Source organism: Budorcas taxicolor, chromosome 8, assembly GCF_023091745.1.
Source record: "Budorcas taxicolor isolate Tak-1 chromosome 8, Takin1.1, whole genome shotgun sequence".
Lineage (NCBI taxonomy): Eukaryota > Metazoa > Chordata > Mammalia > Artiodactyla > Bovidae > Budorcas > Budorcas taxicolor.
Window position 1 is genome coordinate 105,368,621 of NC_068917.1, and position 21,966 is coordinate 105,390,586.

General features: G+C 43.5%; 1 protein-coding gene across 2 annotated transcripts in view; it reads left to right on the top strand.

The window, feature by feature from the left end:
- SNX30 (sorting nexin family member 30) overlaps positions 1-21,966 on the top strand; it is a 255,807-nt gene that overhangs the window by 191,013 nt on the left and 42,828 nt on the right. For both annotated transcript variants that reach the window (XM_052644584.1, XM_052644586.1), the window contains one exon: positions 9,896-10,087. In XM_052644584.1, coding sequence (XP_052500544.1) covers positions 9,896-10,087 — 192 coding nt within the window. The remainder of the gene's footprint in view (positions 1-9,895; positions 10,088-21,966) is intronic.

A 21,966-nucleotide genomic window follows, 5' to 3' on the forward strand; every position in this document is an offset into this window, starting at 1 on the left:
TAATTCATGTGTTCAGAAAGCTGTCTGCTTGGCCTTTTCGTTCCTCCACATCATGCATATACTTGACCAGCAACAGAGTTACAACCTTTGTGATGTGGGTCCTAGGTATCCTTCAGTTAGGGACAAGCTTGCAGAAATACCTCTCCTCCTTCAGCCTGGAATGTGCAGACCAAGCTCTCCCACTGTCTTGTTTTTCTGTTCAGCAAATTTTCTTGTTATTCTCGAGTTGCCCCAGCAGCCTTTGCGTGCCTCCCTCATTTCGCATGGACCTCCATTGTATCCCAAGTTGTTTTGCATCATAGGTAAAGGTTTTTGTGGCCATGTGCCCAGCCAGATTGAGTCATCTAAACACAGGGGTCACATCCTCGTAGCTCTGTGTCAGCACTTTGACTAACGTGTGTTAGATATTTCACTATGTGGTTGAACAGTATATATCCTCTTTAGAAAGGATGGAAAGAGATCATGTTTAAATTCATCTGAGGGTAGGAAAAAACCTTTCCTCCCAAGAATCACAGGAATGTCTGAAGAGTCTTAGAAAAAGCTGGTAGTAAACATTGGAAGCTGAGCTGGAGAATGTGGATGTGGGCTCTTGCTCTTCATTTGTAATCTTGTTGGGGGTCGTCTTTTGGGTCAGTAGAGGATTTTACATGAAGGGAGTTTTTCTAATAGAAAAGCTGGGGAAACAGTTTCATTTGAAATGACTTTATTAACCTACAAATAATTACAAGTGATCTCTTAACCCATGTCTAAAGAAGAGCCTTTTTGCCTTATAAGTAATGCTCCAGAATCCGAAGTGGGAAAATGTAAGTGCTCAAGGAAGATGCTAACCTAGACGTCACAGACTGCTGGGCTGTGAGAATTTGGGGACACTTGTGCAAGCAACGTTGGAGGTTTGGGAGAATATTGGAGATGCGATTCTAGGACAGGGGTGGAAAGGAAGGAAGACTGAACTTCTGCTGATGAGCAAGTAGGAGTTCTAGGACTTAGGTCACACAGTTAAGATGAATTTTATGTAACTCTGCAGAAAAAAAAAAAGCTGTACCTCTTAAAATTCCATGTTCTTTATACACTATTTCCTACCCAGATTAAAAAAAAATTACGCAGACATTTTTGGGACTTCCTGGTGGTCCAGTGATTAACTCCCAATGTAGAGGGGGTTGATCCCTGGTCGGGTAACTAAGGTCCTTCGTGCTGCATAGCTCAGCCACAAAATAAATTGCATAGACATTTTTATAATTATATGTATTAGCCTTGCTGTGGTAGTGAACAGCTCGCAAAATACAGAGGTTTGCAGCCAGCATTCATTTCTAGGTCAAGTTACGTGTTGGTGGCTATGAGTCCGTTGCTATGGCTCTTTTCCACAAGTCTCCGTTCTGAAAGCTCAGCCCGTTTGGCACGTGCTAGTTGCAGAGCAGAGGAGGGAAGAGACCATGAGAGCTGATGGAAACATGCCCTGGCTCTTAACGTGTCTGCTCCCATCTGGCGTAGATCACATTCGCTCATGCACCATTGGCCGAAACAGGTTACTTAGGGAGTGGGGATGAGCTTTCCTGGCAGCAGTCACTTGGCAATAGTGAGGGTATATAATCCTCTTAAAGGTACGGAGTGAATAGTTGCGAACGATAATACAGTCTACCATACGGTTTGGTTTCTGTCCTCTCCTTTGGTTGCTGAACCACGTAGTAAATGCCTTACCTCGATTTAGACTTACCATTTTAAAATGGCTTTAAATGCATTTTCTGCCTGTTATGGGTATCACAATTTTAGATTAATTTTTGAAGAAACCACCCTTTGGCCATAAAGTGATGTGGTAGATCCCTGCGTGTTTGGCTTGAATGACTGCAGTGCATGGAGCCCTGCCGTACATTGTTGCTTTAGCTCAAGTCTCCGGAGCGATATGAATAAAGGAGTGGTATTAGGTATCAGAGTCTTGTTTCTGAATTTAATAGACGTGCCTTCAGGGTTTCATATTGCTTCCTTCTTTAAAACTATATTACTAAGATCTAATTCACATACTCTAAAATTCATCATTTTAAACTATACAATTGAGTGGTTTTTAGTGTACTCACAGCACTGTGCAACCATCATTAAGGTTGAATTCCAGATTATTTTGTCACCTGAAAAAGAAAACTCATATTTATTGTGTTCACTCCCATTTCCTCTTGCCTCCAGCCCCTGGCAACCAAAAGTCTGCTTTCTGTCTCTCTAATTTGCCTGTCTGGCTTCTTCATATAAATGGAATTATACACGTGGCCTTTCATGTCTGGCTTCTTTCACTTAGAGCAGTGTTTTCAGGGTTCATAGCTGATGTTTTCTGATATGTACTCTTTAACATATTTAGGGATCTTTTTTTTCTTAATTAGAGATTTTAATGGAATGAGTGATATTTGCCAGTGAGTGATGCCAACAAACATTTTGGCAGATGTGGACACGATTATATTTGACAATGATCAGTTAATGTAATACATAGCATTATAACTTTCTTAATGTTAAATAATTTTTGATTTCCTGGAGAATGTTTGACTCAACCCTGATATATTATTTTTTGTTCTTTCTTTTAAAAACCAGTTCTTTTAATGTACCATTTGCTGTTACTTTATTGACAAAGTGTACTGTTAATCCGATTTCCTTTTTTTGTCCTACTATCTTAATATCAGATATTCCCTGATGGCTCAGACAGTAAAGAATGTGTCTGGAATTCAGGAGACCCTGTTCGATCCATGGGTTGGGAAGATCCCCTGGAGAAGGGAATGGCTACCCACTCCAATGTTCTTGCCTGGAGAATTCCATGGATAGAGGAGCCTGGCGGCCTACTGTTCATGGTGTTGCAGGGTTGGACTCGACTAAGCGACTAACACGTTCAGTTTTTCATAGGTAACTCCTATAATAAAATGATTTGAAACCTTCCTCATGTTTTGAAGTGTTTTGGAGTGTTTGAACAAAACAGAGGTTTTTTTCTACGAGGCTCATTAGAGCTCAGCTGTAAAGCCATTGGGACTTAGCTCACCCTTCAGTAAAAGTTCTCTGACCACAGTTCTGAGGTTATTTATTTGTTTAGATTTTCTGCCTGAATTAATTTCTCCTTGGCCATACATTTTCCTGCAAAGTCATCAAATTCGTAGAGACTTAAAGATTTATTAACATAGCTATTCATAGCACACCCTTGTAATTTATAATCATACATAGAAGTAAGATTTAAACCACTGTTGCCTGCTCATTTTCCCCCACACTCTTTCTATATTGATCAGGCTTCCTAAGTTTTAGTTTATGTAATTAATCTTTTAGAAGAATTAAATTTTTGTTTCATTTATAACTTACACATTAAAAAAAAAACAAAAACACATTTTTTGGTCAGGCAGCATATAGGACCTTAGTTACCCGACCAGGGATTGAGCATGTGCCCTCTGCCTTGGAAGCTCAGAGTCCTAATCACTGGACCACCAGGGAAGTCCCCTGTTTGTTTTCAATTTATGCTTTAATTTTTTTATTCCCTCTTCTACTTTCTGTTGACTTTTCTTTTTAAATGAGAGTACAAAGTAAATGTGGACTACAGCGTACTGTTTTGTGGGATAAATCTTTTTCAAATGTATACATTTATCTGCTCTTAAGGTCTATTGCTTTGCTCATGTTTCAGCTTTCTTGGGTCTGGATGATGAGTTAATAAAGGCTGGATAAATTTTTCAGTTTTCTTGGGTCTAATGAGGTAATACAGGCCTGCTAGTTGCCTCTCACCAGAACAGGTGAGTAATTAGATACCCTGTTTGCACCTGATGTTACCTTTGTCTTCTTGGACTGTAGGTTAAGTTGAATGACCAGCTGACAGGTCAGTTGAGTGGTCTGTCTGTGGGGAAAGCCCTAGAAGAGAGAAAGCCAGGGTCAGGGGCAGGCGGTTAGCAAGACCTGGCTTGGTTCCTCTGTTGTTTGGGTCCAGTATAGCCTGGCCTCCTCCTCGCTCTAGGTGCTCTCCTCATCTCGTGGAGTTCAGCATTTTCAGAATGTGCACTCTTGCCTCCTCTGTGCTTGGTGGACCCACCCAGGGCAGCTGACTTCATGAAGGTGCAAGCAGGCACCTTCTTGTTCCTCTGACCGTTCTCTTGTTCAGGATGCCTTGAGAGGCTTTGGCAGGCTCTTCTGAAACTAGATCATTGTGGTGCCCACATTTCGCTGCTGCTGCTGCTAAGTCGCTTCAGTCGTGTCCGACTCTGTGCGACCCCATAGACAGCAGCCCACTAGGCTTTGCCATCCCTGGGATTCTCCAGGCAAGAACACTGGAGTGGGTTGCCATTTCCTTCTCCAATGCATGGAAGTGAAAAGTGAAAGTGAAGTCATTCAGTTGTGTCCGACTCTTCGCGATCCCATGGACTGCAGCCCACCAGGCTCCTCCGCCCATGGGATTTTCCAGGCAAGAGTACTGGAGTGGGCTGCCATCACATTTCTCTAACGATACCAAAAGAGAAACTGCAGTATTTTAGCATGACTTGTTTTCATTACATACCTGTTGGCTCCTAATGCATACTACTTTCTTTCCTAAACCCTGTGTTTAATATAGCAATAGAATTTTACTGGTGACTTTTGTTTAGTTTAATAACCTGTTTTGGGGTTGGCTGACCATGATGTTGGATCTTTTAACTGAAATTCTTTGAATAAGCGGAGTTTCCAGAGTGGCCTAATTATATATTTCTCTTCCTAAGTAAAAAGGGGTGGCTAAGAGAAGAAATTCTCTTATAACTGAAACTGCATAGTAAGAATTGATCATTTGGAGCAATGAGAAGTTTTCATTTATTTGTCAACTCTGCAGTTGTAACTCTCAAAAGGGCTACTGTAGATAGATCTATTGTTACAGTGAAATGTTAACAAAGATGTGGTTAAGGCAGGGACTGTGACTCTAGGTGTAATTTTAATTTTCAGCAGCGTTTATTGTTGGACTGCAAGGAGATCCAACCAGTCCATTCTGAAGGAGATCAGCCCTGGGTTTTCTTTGGAAGGAATGATGCTAAAGCTGAAACTCCGGTACTTTAGCCACCTCATGCAAATAGTTGACTCATTGGAAAAGACTGTGATGCTGGAGGGATTGGGGGCAGGAGGAGAAGGGGACAACAGAGGATGAGATGGCATCATGGACTCGATGGACATGAGTCTGAGTGAACTCCGGGAGTTGGTAATGGACAGGGAGGCCTGGCGTGCTGCGATTCATGGGGTCGCAAAGAGTCAGACACGACTGAGCGACTGAACTGAACTGATTGTCTGCTGTGAACCCAGCCCCATAGTCTGTAAGGGTATGCACGAATATGTGCAGACAAGTTGACTTTGGTGTGTGTGTGTATTTTAATAGTGATGTAGAGACTACCATGTTCCAGGTACTGTTCCAGTTGCTCCATTTGTTAACTCAATCTCATTATGCCCATTTTATAAGTGAGGAAATCGGGGCATAGAGAGATTAGGAATTGGCTGAAGTCATGCTGCTAGTAAATAGTGGAACCGGGGTTCAAAACTAGGCAGTTTGGCTAGGTTGGCCTGTTTCATTCACATTCAACTGGCATATATTGAGTACGTTATATTGGGAAGAGATTGAGTTGGATCATTGCCAAAACTCATTCATTCATCAAATACTTACTGAATACCTACCATGTGTCAGAGAACAGAGGAGTGGACAAGACAATGTCTCTGCTCCTGTGGAACTTATGGACTGGTGGGGAGTCAGACAGATAATCAATTAATATACAATACATTTTCAGAGAGAGGTGAGTCCTGCAATGAAAATAAAGCCAGGGAAGGGACTGGAAAATGCTGGAGGGGTGCAGGGCTACTTTTAGATTTTTGTGGGCTGAGAACGCCTCTCCGAGTGGGTGTCATTTGAGCAAAAACCAGTTTGAGGAGAAAAGCCAGCCCAGTGGCAACAGGAGCCGGGAGAGCCATTCCAGGCAGAGTGAGCCGCAAGCGTGAAGGCCCTGAGGTCAGGATAAGCCAAGGCCAGAACGTGTAGAGCAGGATGAGCGGGGGGAAGGGGAGGATGTCTGGGAGGAGGTCAGAGACAGTGATAAGATCATGCTGGCCCTGGTGGGTTATAGGAGGGAATCTGGATTTTATTCTGAACGTGAGTGGGTGGAAGTCTTGGAGAGTTTTGAGCCAGTGTGTGTATGTGTGTGTGTGATGTGTCTTGATTGACATTTTTCAGAGCACATTCTGGCTGCAGTAAGGAGGACTGACCGTAAGGTAGCAGCAAGGAAACAGGAGGCTTTTGCGTTCAGCCAAGGGGCTGTCTCACTTCTCCCGTCCTGTAAGTCACGCTAGTTGCAAAGGCATGGCTCTCCCACAGTGCCTGCTCAGGTCTCAGGGAAGCAGACACGCTGCCGGAGGGCTCCGGGGGCAGAGGAGTCACGTCACTGAGTCCACCTGACCCCTGCCCTTCCTCTGAAGATTTTCATATATTCTCTTTACCTTTGTTCCTCATGGGGACAGTATCTTGAGAGGGGTTATCTGGGGAATAACGTGTATTCAGACCCTAAGGGAAAATGTTTGCATTCCTGGACTTGTTTTAAAAACAGACACTTCGTGTTTACCCAAAAGGATTTATGGCCTGAGAATGGAGACAGGGGATGGTGTTGGGCTGGGAAACGCCACACAAAGGGGATTCAGCTTGATCACACCCTTGACCCCAGAAGCCTGGGCTCAGCTAAGCAGAGTGATGACTGGCTTCCATACGTTTGAACACAGTCCTCAACTTTTTGAGTCTGCTTCCTTATTGGTAGAGATAGTGTTTGCTTGCTAACCTCACAAGGTTGACGCTGGGGGCAGTGAAATAAGAATGTGGAAGCCCTGTGCACAGATGTGCCGTGGAACTTGAAGACGGTAGCTTCCCTTTTTAGAAATTCCAGGCATATCGCTCATTAGCTGTGCATATATGCTCAAATAACACCCCAGGGAACACCTTGTGGGATAGGTACGGGTGCTTTTCCTGGTTGTGTAGTTCTAAAGGAATGAATGCTGTGTGACAAGGTCTGGCTGACGTGCTCTTGTCCTCCCCAAACCCCACTCACTGACTTGAGAACTGAAGTTCCCACTCTCCGTCCAAGACTTTTTAGACCTTCTTGTGGGCTCTTCCTGGAGAGTTATTGACTCAGGTCCCCAGAGCAAAGGTTAGGGGAGTTGGCTGGAGTCATGGGGGGACCTGCAAACAAACGGATAATCACACACACACACAAACAAGGCACAGTTAACAGTTGTTGGGGATGCACAGTACTTATGGGTAAGCTATATATGTAAATAAATGATTAAAACTATGAAAATTGCTTCCGTGGATGTATCTTCAAGGTTTTGAGAAGGGAGTGGCTGTTGTGCCTGGGCGTGAATCCAGGAAGGATTCCAAGAGGGGGTCATTTGGGCAGATTCCTGTGAGATCCTTGGAGCCCCCTGCATAGAAAGAGGGGTGTGTATATGCCGTGCAAGCCATGATGAGGAATATGCAATAGCATAGTGATTTCCAGGATCAGTTCAGGCCAGATTGGGGAAATTTGCTGTCTGAGCTGATGTTGGCTTATCTGACTAAAGGCTTTGAATTCTTTCATTCTTTCGTGCAATGTTTAGCTGTAGGTGATAAAGCTTTTCTGAGGTCCAGTGAGCTAGAGTTGACAAAAAAAAATCAGAGGGGGCCCCTCAATGCCTAATTGAGTGTCTTACCTGAGGTCAGCGTTTAAATATTTACTGAAGAGATAAAGACGTGATGGTTGTCTCAGAGCTCCAGAGATGTCCTCTCATGGATCCCTAGACCCTGGGGTAGGACACTGCATGCCCCGTGGCATCAGTCTGCTGAGGAAGCAGTTTGCAGGATACTGCTGTATCAAGGTTCTGTGGCCACATGAGAGCAGCTGCTGAGGGGCTTGCCTTCCCAGCTGACAAGCCCCTTGGCTGAGAAGTGGAGGGGTGGGGTCCGTTCCCATTGAGTATCTTCTGTGAAATGGTACCCTTTCAGTAATTACAAAACTATTTGTGATGACATATGTTAAGAATGTGATTAAATTATCTGTGGTCAGGGAGACAAAGGAAGGTGCTTTTTTAATTTACTTTCCGTCACCCATTGAGTTGGGTGACATTGCCCTTGACCCCAGGCCGTGCTTCCCTCCGCCTTGTTCCAGACCCTGTTCCCAGATGTGCCCTGTTCAGCTGGAGCTCATAGATATGATGGCTTGGTTGACTTTTCATTTCCTGTATGTTCTTTCCTCTGGGGGCTAAGTCATATCCAGCCTGCACACAAGAAGATATCATTCAGGGGAAAGCACCTCCCCACCCGCAGCCTGTGATCTGACTGCCCCACAGGTCAGGAATGCAGACAACATTCCTGACCAAGGCGCTTTGCTTAGTATCATGTCATTTCTTGCCATATTCCAAGGTGACATTCAGAGGCTTTCACATCTGCTAGGACAGGGTTTTGTTCTCTTGTCAAATCTTAAAATCAGAAAAGCAGCAGTAGCATAAGGTAACTGGAAGAAAAGCAGAAAAGGTAACTGGAAGACTGCATATTTTTTGATATTAAAGGGACATAATTGATTCAAGTGGCCTCCTGCTGAGACCTAAGAAGAAAGAAGTCCCTAAGTTTTTAACCTTTCCTCCCCTTTCTTTTCTGGTATTTGCTCTCCCCACCTCCTTTAAGCTTTTCTGTTGTGGAGAATTTTAAACAAATATGGAAGAGGAGAGAATTTTTAATGAATCTGCAAGTACCAGCTTCAATAATGATCAACTTTGGTGTATCTTGACTCTTTGTGAATCCATGGAGTGTAGCCCACCAGACTCCTGACTGTGGAACTCTCCAGGCAAGAAAGAATACTGGAGTGGGTGGCTATTCCCTTCTCCAGGAGATCTTCCTGACCCAGGGATTGAACCCAGGTCTCCTGCTTTTCAGGCAGTTTGTTTACTGTCTGAGCCACCAAGGAAGCCCATTACCCACCTATCTGTCTTTAATTATTTTAAAAAAATGTTAACACCACACATTCCATCATTTAATCTATGAATACCATAGTTACATGTTACTAAAAGATGAAGACTTTGTAAAATCACCATACTTTCATTACCACACCTAATAATTCCTTCATGTCATCAAATAAGTATTTGCTATTAAAGTTTTCCTGAATATCCAAAAATGTTTTAACCCTGTGTTTTAATCAGGACCCACTGCAATTGTTGATAGATCTCTTAAATTTCTTTATGTCTATAGGTGTTCTTTCTGTCTCTCTCTCTTTTTTTTCCTTGCAGTTTATTTATGGAAGAAACTGGATCTCTAGTTCTCTTTAGTTTCACAGAGTGTAGATTCTGCTTATCTCGTCCTTATAGACTGTTTTAACGTGTTCCTCACTCCTCTATGTTCCCTGTAAATGGATGTTGTGCTTTGTTCAGGATATAGATTCAGTTTTCTGGGAAGCATACTTAATAGGTAGTGGTGTGAACTTATTCCAGATATATAATGTTTAATTATCTCTTTGTGATGGTTGGTTGAGTTTTCAAATGTGTTAGATATTTAAGAGGGTTCTGGCCCTTTAATGTTCACCTGGGCCCAAGTGGCGGTCTTGAGAAAGTGGGGAAATGAGAGACTGTCCAAGTCTGACGGTGCAGGTGGCTCTTAGGAGGTGGCTGTTAGGTTCTCCGTCCCTGAACTGTTGGTTCCTGCAGCGCTGGGAAATGAATCAATAGGATTTGGTGGCGAGCACTGTCTGTCGTGTGTTTCTTGTGGTCATAAAAGACTCTGTTCACTTAAGAAATGTTAAGAAAGGAGAGGATCAGATTCTTTGAAAGTTATTTTTGTATTTAGCGGTGTTTCTCGGTTTGGCCGCGCCAGCCACTTTGGCTGGTGTTCTCTAGGAGAGTGTTTCAGCTCACGTGTAAGGTGATTCTTTTCTTCCCTCAGGATCTCATTTTGCCCAATGGCGGTACTCCAGCAGGCACCGCGAGTCCAGCTTCTTCATCTTCCCTTCTCAACAGACTTCAGCTTGATGATGACATGGATGGTGAGACCAGAGACCTCTTTGTCACGGTTGATGACCCTAAGAAGCATGTCTGTACAATGGAGACCTACATCACGTACAGGATCACCACCAAAGTAGGTCCCTCCGTCCTCCTCCACCTGTGGGCACCGCTTGGAGAAGCCGGCCTCCCGCCGTGGTTCCTGCCTTTTCCTTTTCCCTCCCTCTGCACAGCTCTGTTTGCCTTTATCACAGCTATGGGTACAGCTTTTTCAGAGAGTGGATATATTCAGATTTTAAAGGGTTATATGTAACTTTTTTCTTTTATCTTAAAATGAAGGAGAAATTGTGACTCCAGTCTTTCAAATTTAGTCATAGAAAGTAAGACATTTACTTTCTATGGTGACAGTGTTTAATATGTTAATATCTCATTACTTTCTCTCTCTCTCTCTTTTTTTTTTTTTTTTTGTTTTGGCTGCACTGTGTAACATGTGGGATCTTAGTTCCCCAAACAGGGATTGAACCTGAGCCCCTTGGACTGCCAGGGAAGTCCCAGAATCTCTTTACTGTTGAAATTTATGAGTCATTATATCAGCCTGAAGCTCTGTGATGAGACCATGATTTTAATCTGGTGTCATTAGACTGATGTCAAAAAAGGATGGGAATTAATATTGATGGACTTTGTGCCACAGGCCACTGTGTTACTGCCTGGTCTTTTCTGCACTGGTTGATGTTTGAAAATTTGTGTGTGTGTACATGCACACATGCTAACTCAGTTTTCCCCCATCTCTTTTGCCACTGGATAATATTCCTCAGTATCACTAGGTGCTTCAGTGTGTAGCATGTCCTCAGAGGTTCTAGGTTGATACGTGTATTCCCATGAGTCATTTCTAGTTAGTTATTTTTTTCCCCTTGTTGTTCAATCGCTAGGTCGTGTCTGACTCTTTGAGACCCCATGGACTGTAGCCAGCCAGGCTCCTCTGTCCGTGGGGTTTCCCAAGCAAGAATACTGGAGTGGGTCACCATTTCCTTTTCCAGGGGATCTTCCCCACCCAGGGATCGAACCTGCGTCCCCTACATTGCAGGTGTGTTCTTTACCGCTGAGCCACCAGGGAAGCCTTGGGAAATCAGAACTTTGACTACATGTGCCTTTGTTGGCCTTTTTCACCCTGGGGTCAGCTCATCTTTTAGCCTGTAGTCAGTGAAATGCAAGCCTGGTTTGCTTGCATTTGTGCGCTAAACAGCTGAATGGCGAGGTGGCCCCCTTGCTGGCCCAGCAGTGCTCGCCTGCCTTGCTGCGCCCCCGCCCCTTCTGTCCTCCGCCCTGCAGTGTGCCTCCCTGCCATTGGGCTCTCAGGCTGACACGCTCCTGCAGCTCCCCACGCTCTCCTCTGCCTCCTCTCTGCCCTCCCTTGGCCCCTTTCTCCGTTGTGCTCTTACTTCTGTCTCTTTTCCTGGGGTTATTTTATTTTCCCTTAAGTCAGGATTATCTCAGAATGGTCTCTTCCAAGTTCCAATCCCACATTTTCCCTTGGCTTGAAGGACAACACCTCAAGGCTGAACTTATTGCAAGGTTCAGTTTTTACTTCTTAACTGTGAATTCCACTTCTGACCTCAAATCAGACTCTTTTTCTTCTCCTGTTTCAAATAGTGACACCAAGTTTAATACCTTGGTGATTCACCTGGAGCCTTCTTTCTGAGTGTTGTATAAAAAGGATGCTTAGGGATATGTGAAAAGGAGAAAAGGAAGGATATAAGCATCTGAATGCAGAGTTCCAAAGAATAGCAAGAAGAGATAAGAAAGCCTTCCTCAGTGATCAATGCAAAGAAATACAGGAAAACAACAGAATGGGAAAGACCAGAGATCTCTTCAAGAAAATTAGAGATACCAAGGGAACATTTCATGCAGAAGATGAGCTTGATAAAGGACAGAAACGGTATGGTCCTAACAGCAGAAGATATTAAGAGGAGGTGGCAAGAATACACAGAAGAACTGTACAAAAATGATCTTCACGACCCAGATAATCACGATGGTATGATCACTCACCTAGAGCCAGACACCCTAGAATGTGAAGTCAAGTGGGCCTTAGCATCACTATGAACAAAGCTAGTGGAGGTGATGGAATTCCAGTGGAGCTATTTCAAATGCTGAAAGATGATGCTGTGGAAGTGCTGCACTCAATATTCTAGCAAATTTGGAAAACTCAGCAGCGGCCACAGGACTAGAAAAGGTCAGTTTTTATTCCAATCCCAAAGAAAGGCAATGCCAAAGAATGCTCAAACTACTGCACAATTGCACTCATCTCACATGCTGGCAAAAAAGAAAGAAAGAGGGAAGGAAGGGAAGAAAGGAAGAAAGAAAGAAAGTGAAGTCGCTCAGTTGTGTCCAGCGTTTTGCAACCTCATGGACTGTAGCCCACCAGGCTCCTCTGTCCAGGGGATTTTCCAGCAAGAGTACTAGAGTGGGTTGCCATTTCCTTCTCCAGGGGAACTTCCCAACCTAGGGATCGAACCCAGGTCTCCTGCATTGCAGGCAGATGTATTACTGTCTGAGCCACCAGGGAGGTCCACATGCTGGCAAAGTAACGCTCAAAATTCTCCAAGCCAGGCTTCAACAGTATGTGAACTGAGAACTTCCAGATGTTCAAGCTGGATTTAGAAAAGGCAGAGGAACCAGAGATCAAATTGCCAACATCCGTTGGATCATAGAAAAAGCAGGAGAATTCAAAAACAAATCTACTTCTGCTTCATTGACTATGCCTTTGACTGTGTAGATCACAACAAACTGGAAAATTCTTAAAGATGTGGAAAACCAGACCACCATACCTGCCTCCTGAGAAAGCTGTATGTAGGTCAAGTAGCCACAGTTAGAACCAGACATGGAACAACAGACTGGTTCCAAATTGGGAAAGGAGTATATCAAGGCTGTATATTGTCACCCTGCTTATTTATGCAGAGTACATCATGCAAAATGCCGGGCTGGATGAAGTACAAGCTGGAATCAAAATTGCAGGGAGAAATATCAATAACCTGAGATATGCAGATGACACCACCCGTATGGCAGAAAACAAAGAGGAACTAAAGAGCCTCTTGATGAAAGTGAAAGAGGAGTGTGAAAAAGCTGGCTTAAAACTCAACATTTAGAGAGATTATGCTAAGATCATGGCATCTGGTCCCATCACTTTATGGCAAATAGATGAGGAAACAATGACAGTGAGAGATTTTATTTTCTTGGGCTCCAAAATCACTGCAGAGGGTGACTGCAGCCATGAAATTAAAAGATGCTTGCTCCTCTGAAGAAAGGCTATGACCAACCTAGACAGTATTTTAAAAAGCAGAGATTACTTTGCCAACAAAGGTCCATCTAGTCAAAGTTATGGTTTTTCCAGTAGTCATGTATGGATGTAAGAGTTGGACCATAAAGAAGGCTGAGCACAGAAGAATTGATGCTTTGAACTGTGGTGTTGGTGAAGACTCTTGAGAGTCCCTTGGACTGCAAGGAGATTCAACCAGTCCATCCTAAAGGAGATCAGTCCTGGGTGTTCATTGGAAGGACTGATGCTGAAGCTCCAGTACTTTGGCCACCTGATGTGAAGAACTGACTCACTGGAAAAGACCCTGATGCTGGGAAAGATTGAGGGCAGGAGGAGAAGTGGACAACAGAGGATGAGATAGTTGGATGGCATCATCAACTCGATGGGACATGGGTTTTAGCAAGCTCCGGAGTTGGTGATAGACAGGGAGTCCATGGCGTTGCAAAGAGTCGGACATGACTGAGTGACTGAACTGAGTGAACTGAGGGATATTTGAGGATGAGAGAGGAGACAGAGGGGAACACAGGTTCCCAACCACCTGCTCTTGTCTGGGACCCCGACTCCTGCTGAGATTATCAAGTAGAGTTAATGGTCCGAGGATGAGGTTGTGCAAATACTTTATTGCTTTGACTCCCAGGCCTAGTTCAGATTTCTGATGACAAAAACTGGCCAAAGTACAGCGTTGCTTTTCCTGAGCTCAAATGAACCTAGGGCTGGGAACGAATGCAGGCAAAGTGTTCCCCACCCAGGTCTAAGTCATGGGTATCTTATCTCTCCATTTGTGGAGAGCAGCTTTCTCAGGGCCGGCAGATCCTAGTTTTCTCTGCAACTTCTAGAAGATAACATCATAATAACAGAATTACTGAGCATTTCCCACATGCTGTACTTTTATGTGTTTTATTTGCAGTCGAAACCCTTCAAATTTTATATAACTAATACGTACTCATTACAGAGAAATTAAAAAACTCAAGTAAGTTAAAACAATAAAATAAAAAAACACAAGCTCACCAGCAAGAAATAATGATTTAGAATTCTCTGAACTATTTGTCTCTATCCATTCACAAAAATGAGTATTTTGCTAGTGGCCAATTCGCCTAATATGTTGCAAATGTCTTTCGCTGCTAGTAAATGCCAGTGAGCACAATTTTATGCTATCGTTTCTAAGCGTGCAGCAGTATTCCATTCTGTGGATGGACTGTCATTTATTTTGTGCTAAGTGCTTTAAATGTATCATCAGTTAATCCTCAATGAAGTAGGTACTGATAGTATTCTTACTTTTGCAAAGGAGGAACCTAAGACACAGCAATAATTGAGAAAATGGCTCAAAGACATGCAACTAACATGTGTTGAAACTTAAACCCAGATCCGTCTTGTGCTGTGCTTTCAAAAAACATGATTTTCCAGAAAGTTCCACCCCCACGTCCCCAGCACTGTGGTGTCTACTACCATGGTCTGACTGTTGAAATTGATGAAGAAGTGCAAGTAGACGGGTGTTAGACATAGAGAGGCGCCTTCTGCTTCCTTTAGAAGCCATGCTCTTCTTGACTTTTATCCCATCACCTGATAGTCATCACTAAAGCTTTTTTGTTGTTCAGTTGCTGAGTCATGGCCTACTCTTTGCGACTCCATGGACTGCAGCAGGCCAGGCTCTTTGTCCTTCACTGTCTCCCAGACTTTGCTCAAATTCATGTCCATTGAGTCGGTGATGCCATCCAACCATCTTATCCTCTCTCACCCCCTTTTCCTTTTGCCTTCAATCTTTCCCAGCATCAGGGTTTTTTTCCAGTGAACTGGCTCTTCCCATCAGGTGGGCCAAAGTATTGGAGCTTCAGCGTCAGTCCTTTCAATGAATATTCAGGACTGATTTCCTTTAGGATTGACTAGTTGGATCTTTTTGCTGTCCCAAGGGACTCTCAAAAGTCTTCTCCAGCACTACAGTTCAAAAGCTTCAGTTCTTTGGCGCTCAGCCTTCTTTATGGTCCAACTCTCACATCTGTACATGACTATTGGAAAAACCGTAACTTTGGTTATACAGACCTTTGTCAGCAAAGTGTTGTCTCTGCTTTTTAATATGCTGTCTAGGCTTTTTTTTTTTTAATAACTTTCAAAGAGCAAGCATCTTTTAATTTCATGGCTACAGTCAAAATATGCAGTGATTTTGGAGCCCAAGGCTTATGCCCGAATTAATTCCTCTCTTCAAATGCCTGAGTGGTCAACAGAGGCTAAATGCTGCTGAGGTCAAGTTATATATAAGGATTACAAAGTGAATGTTAGATTTAATGACCAGAAGGCTGTTGATGACTAAGGTGAGAGCAGTTTCACCGCGGTGGTGGTACAGCACCCCGTTTGGCAATGAGAGTAACGAGAGCAGAGCAGTGGCTGTAGTGGGGTTGTGGCTTTGAGGGGAGAGGCATTTTGTTAGGACGGAAGAGACTTGTATCAGTGCCACGTGGCCAATGTTGGTAGAGAAGAACTGGGTCAGAGGTTGGAGGTAAGGATGGAAGCCACTGAGGAGGAGGGGGGAGAGAGTCCTGAGCAGAATTGGGGGAAGGAACAGCAGAATTGGGGGAGGCCTACTTTTCCCATTGTTTCTGGAGGAAAAAGGGAAGTAGGAGTTTTTTGTGGCAGGAAGTTGAGGGATTCTTTGCTTATATCTGCAGTTTTCCCATAAAGAGATAACCAAGTCTTTACAAAGAGTGAAGGGGGAGGTTTTAAAGTGGTGCTTAGAAGCTTTCAAAACTTTGCATTAACTCATGAAAAATGGGGAAGAGAATTGACTAAAGAAGTATCCAGAGATTGCTTGGCAGTGTTTCGGGTCCAGTTGTAGAATTCGTGGTTTCAGTGTGTTTCTCTGATTTTGTTTTTCCTTCAGAGAGTGCCTAAGTCTGGAGAAGCAGGCAGTAGGTGGCTGCATTTTTGCCAGAGCTGCTTAAACGGTGGGCTACCCAGATGGCGCTAGTGGCGAAGAACCTGCCTGCCAGTGCAGGAGACAGACGCGTGTTCGATCCCTCAGTTGGGAAGATCCCCTGGAGGAGGGTATGGCAACTCCAGTATTCTTGCCTGGAGAATCCCATGGACAGAGGAGCCTGGAGGGCCACAGTCCATAGGGTTGCAAAGAGTCAGACAGGGTTGAAGCGACTTAGCATGCACGCATGAATGACAGCTTGGAAGGGGCATGTAGGATATCAGCAGGGAAGAGGCTGAAGTGATTCATCGTGGAACTGACAGCTGAATAGGGAAGAAGTAAAGACAAGAGTGGATGGATTGTCAGGAACTTTAGATCCCGAGGCTGAATAAACAGGGGTACTCGGAAATGGAAGAGTCTGTACTATAGGAGGTGCCAGTTAGCAAGGGAGATGTCTGAATTTCAGCGTGATGGCACCGTCTATGGGGCGGCGGTGGGCATGGGGTGAGGTGCTGTTGGCTTGGAGGTGAGTGTTGTGTGTGGGAACACCTGGGTCTTGAGGGCAGCCCCGTTACGAAGCCCGAGAGCCTGGTCTACCAGGGAGTCAGCAGAAGGGCCGCCGTGTCAGCGGGTGACAGCGCGAGGAGGGCCAGAGAGGTCTGTGTCCTGACGGCAGGGCCTCTCAGGGATTTTCGGGCCGTGGCGGAGCGCGGGAGGAGCGAGCCGGCCGTCACCAGCGGCTCTCCGCGCTCTCAGAGGTCTGTGAGATGTGAGAACGCCTGCAGCTCTCCGCCCGATGGCACAGCAAGGTGGAGGGCGGGGTGTGGGCTCGGGAGAGCCAGCGTTCAGGACGTGAGCAGGTCGGGGAACTGCAGGACCGTGACTTACGGAACAGGAGTCCCAGGGAACTAGGTGGGAAGATCTAAGGAGGAGGTAAATGGAAGCGCAGAGGGAGGCAGCCAGAAGCCTCTTCAGGTGTCGTTTCAGGTGTGCTGAGCGCCGCGGGGCTTTGAAGCAGAAGGAGATGCTGCTGCTGCTAAGTCGCTTCAGTCGTATCCGGCTCGGTGCGACCCCGTAGACGGCAGCCCACCAGGCTCCCCCGTCCCTGGGATTGTCCAGGCAAGAACACTGGAGTGGGTTGCCATTTCCTTCTCCAATGCATGAAAGTGAAAAGTGAAAGGGAAGTCGTTCAGTCGTGTCCGACTCCCAGCGACCCCATGGACTGCAGCCTACCAGGCTCCTCCGCCCATGGGATTTTCCAGGCAAGAGTACTGGAGTGCGCTGGCTACCATTTGATAAGGGAAGAGGTCCTTTCTACAGGGAGGGAGTTGCTTAGGCTTCTTAGGATCCAGCTGTGGCCTAGATAGATGGCATTTATTACAAAAGACTGAATCTCTCTAGAGTGAAAGGACTGTAAATTTTGAATTTAATGAAAATTCTTGGGAGAAGCCTCAGTCCACAGTCACTGGGCCCGTCAGCCCCTAGGGAGTAAAGAGGCGTTCTTTTGTGGGAAGGTGAGGCCCAGAGGACTGGGTGAGCTCCTGGGTGGTTGATTTTACTGTGGCCCTGTGCTTAGTCTTCCAGCGTGTTAACAAAACGGGCTGGAGATGCTTAAGAGTGACCAAGGAGATATTCGTAGGGTGCAACGGTGGAAATGGATATTCTTCATTACCACTCTTGTGCTCCGTTGCCTATTTGTAGATCTGACTTTAGGTGTGTACACGTGATCTGGTGATCTTGTGGAACATTCTAGACTGTGGAACACAGTAAGGTGTGAAGTGGTTGCCTCTCATCATGGGATTGTGGGTGTACACTTCCTTTTTTATTGTTTTGTTGACTACAGATACTAGAAAATAGAGATAAACACTTATGAGTACTTTATTTTTCTAAGTTAGACTCTGAATTTCAGAGAGGAAAATTTTACTGCAGACTCAGAGTTGGGGTTTTATTGACCTGCAACTGTTACGAGCACTGTGTGTCTTATAACAGACGATTTCCCTCCAGAAATTCACAGTAATGTCTGTGGCCCAGTTTTAACAAGCATGCAGAATTCCAAGGTGAGTGCATGTCGCTAGCCTCATTCTCAGCTCTACTTTTTCTTTCTGTCCTTATTTTTCCTCTGTCTTGCTCACCTACTTCTAATTTATGTCACTTGATCATATTCCAAGTATCACTATATCTTTTCTAGAACAAGAAGTGGTAAAGATAAGTAAAATAAATATTGGGTCAGCAGTTGTGAGCTTCCTTTCTGTTTTATGATTTTTTTTTTTCATGTTACTGGTTTCCAAAGCATCTAATAAGTTTCACTGATTTCTTAAGTCTTCTGTCCGTAAATGAGTTATTTTTTTAAATGAGTAGGTTTTTTTGTAACTATTAAAAGTATTATACGAGAATATTAGAAAGTTTGGAAGTAAAGTTGCATGTAAAGTAGATAGTTGTCATTATCAGTTCTAGATTTTTCTTCTACCTTTTTATGTCCAAAATTTTAATACCAATGAAATCATATACAATTTTGTATCCTACTTTTTTTCTTAAAACTATATTGAAACATTTTTGTTGTTAAAAATGACTTGTAGGCATGATTACTGATAACTGTAGAATAATTATACGATAATTTCCTTGACCATTTTTTATATTGTTGGATATTTAATTTCTTTGAATTTATTTAAATAATATTTCAGTGAACATCATTATACAAATATCTTTGCCACAATTTTAAAAAGTATTTTCTAACGATAGAGTCCTAGACATAGAATAGTAGCAGTTAAAGACAAACACATAAAGGGGCTTCCCAGGTGGCACAGTGGTAAAGAATTCGCCTGCCAATACTGGAGACTCAGAAGATGCGGGTTCAATTCCTGGGTGAGGACGATCCTCTGGAGTAGGAATGGCAACCTGCTGGAAAATTCCATGGACAGAGGAGCCTGGTGGGCTATACAGTCCATGGGTTTGCAAAGGGTCAGACATGACTGAGTGAGTGAACACACACACACACACACACACACAAGCCACAAATAAAGGGGATAATTCAGGCAGATATTTTTAAAAGCTTCCAATGAGGGCAGCCTTCTTACCAGTGCAGTACACTAAAAGTAGCAACCCTAAAGGGGAAAAAATGGATAAATTTGACTATTTAACAATTTAAAAAATTCTGTGTAATAAAAGCTGTTTGGCAATCATGACAGGTTAAATGGCTCTAAAGCATTTTCACACATGGAAAAGACTAGACTCACAAAGCAAAAATACACTTCTCTAACAAAAGAAGAAAAATATGTTGCCGACAAATATTCTACAAGATATTCAATTGAAAGTCATTAAGTAAACAAAACAGATATACTATTTTTCAGTTATAATTCCATCAAAGATAACCAGTATTGAGAATATATGGTTAGAAAATAAATTGGTCTATATCTGGAAATAGTTTGTTAATTACAATTAGTATAATCTTTCATACTTACTGTCTCATACTTTCAAGAGAATTATCAAACAGTTGCTCAGTGATGTTTGCTGTAATGATCTATTGATTGAAAAATTAGAAATAACCTAAATGGTTATTTGGTTTAATTATGGTATATCCATGTGGATTATATTGATATAGAAAGATATCCAAGATATATTAAAGAGATAGAGAAAATATGAGTGACTATGCATAGGAAAAAACATGGAAACCGTAATATAATTGCATTTTTCTCTGTTCAGAGGGATTATGGTTTTTATTTTATATTACTTTAATTTTCCTGACGTTTTAAAATAAATGTGTCTAGTCTAAATAAGAATAAAAAACAAACAAAAAAACAAAAGCAATTGCCTAAAAGTAAAATTGGTTACAGCAGAAATAAAACTTGTGTTTCATCATACATACTGCTTTTTGTGGTTATCAAAGATTGATTTTAAAGTTAGAGTAGAAATGTTACACAGACTATAATTCAGTGAAATGGTTTTGCAAACTATAATAAAGGGGAGCAACCAGTTGATATCATGTAACATTTAGGAGGGCAGAAAGCAGAGCCCTCTTACCAGTCCTGTTTACAATGAAAACGAGTTGCATTAATTTGTCATCATTCAAAACCTACTTCTCATGAGCCCATAATCATTGGCAAGTCCCCAGACAGAGTCTGTTGGGGGCGCTCTGCAGGTTCTTGAAGCACTTCCGTTCCAGCTGCCTTCCTGCCGTTGAGGGAACCGAAGCTCTGGGAGTCGTGGTGGCATCCCAGAGATGCTGGGACTGCTCATGCCCCTGCCTCAGGTGCAGGGCCAGGCTCTGTTGTTATTGTTCTTGTTGTTGTTCGGTGGCTCAGTTGTGACCCCATGGACTGAAGCACACCAGGCTCCTCTATCCTCCACTATGTCCCCGAGTTTGTTCAAACTCACGTGCTTTGAGTTGGTGGGGCTATCCAATCGTCCTGTCCTTGCTGCCCCCTTCTCCTTTTGCCTTCAATTTTTCCCAGCATCTAGGGGCTAGCCACCCTGGTGGCCTAGAGGTTAAAGTGTCTGCCTCCAATGTGGGAGACCTGGGTTCGAGCCCTGGGTCAGGAAGATCCCCTGGAGAAGGAAATAGTAACCTACTCCAGTATCCTTGCCTGAAGAATCCATGGACAGAGGAGCCTGGCGGGCTACAGCCCACAGGGTCGCAAAGAGTCGGACACGACTGAGTGACTTCACTTCACTTTCCCAGCGTCAGGGTTTCTTCCAATGAGTTGGCTCTTCGCATCAAGTGGCCAAAGTGCCAGGCTACTGCCCATGTTTCTGTCACCCTTGTGCCTAGAGATTCATATCTAGTGATTTAGATTTAACTTTTTTCCTTCTCCTCTCTTTCTCTGGAGTTCTACAACACTCATTCCTCTGGGGAGTTTTGTAATAAATCATAAATGCCTCATTAAACAAACGTGCCCATGTCTCCCGCTCCTGCCTCTGCTTCACAGGGGAAGGTTGTGTTTCGTGGGCATATGCTGGTGTGCAGAACTTTGACAAGGGGAAAAGAGGCAGGAAGAGTTGGGGTTTTGTCCAAGATCGAGTCCTTTGACTTCACAGTTTTGCTCAGTCTGTGAGCCTGGCTTCCGGGGAGGATGAAATCATAATTTTTGATGCCAGAGCTGTTCACTGGCTGCTTCTGTGATGGATGACTCTTGTTTCTGTGTTTTTAAGGTTTTCTTGGTGCCATGGATTAAAACAGACTTTTGATGTGAAAGATTTCAATAAGTTGATAAAGGATAGCTTGAGCCATTTTTATTTTGTGCTTTAAATTCTGAGAACTATGACTATCATATAGTTGGTACCCTCATAGGGAAAAGTGGTGTATCGGAGACATAATTTTGTTTGGATTAATTAATGTATAAAAATCTTGCTTTGGTATAAATGCGTTTTATTTAGTATTGGTTTTTGTTGTTAAGTGTTGAAATCACATTTCAGAAAACTTAACTTCAGGGAAGGGGATGTGATTAATATTTTTTTCTGCCATACAATGATATTTTAGTATCATTTCCTTCTAGATTTAAAAAAAAATCATCTAAAATGCAGTATAGTTTCAGGCTTATGGTCCTGGCAGGATATGGCAGAGTAGGCAAAACCTTTTCTATTTTCATCTAATCTGGTTCCTAAATGAGCAGGTAATCTGTTATCTCTACTTTTTGTTTTTCCTCTGCCTTTGGCAGAACTTATCAGCATATTTAGCAGAAGGTGGAAACTTTTTTTTTTTAAACAGAGTCACAGGTTTGGAGTCAGTAAGCAAGATTCTCAGTGGAATTACTCTGTGTATGTGTTATTCACTTCAGTCATGTCTGACTCTTTGCGACCCCAT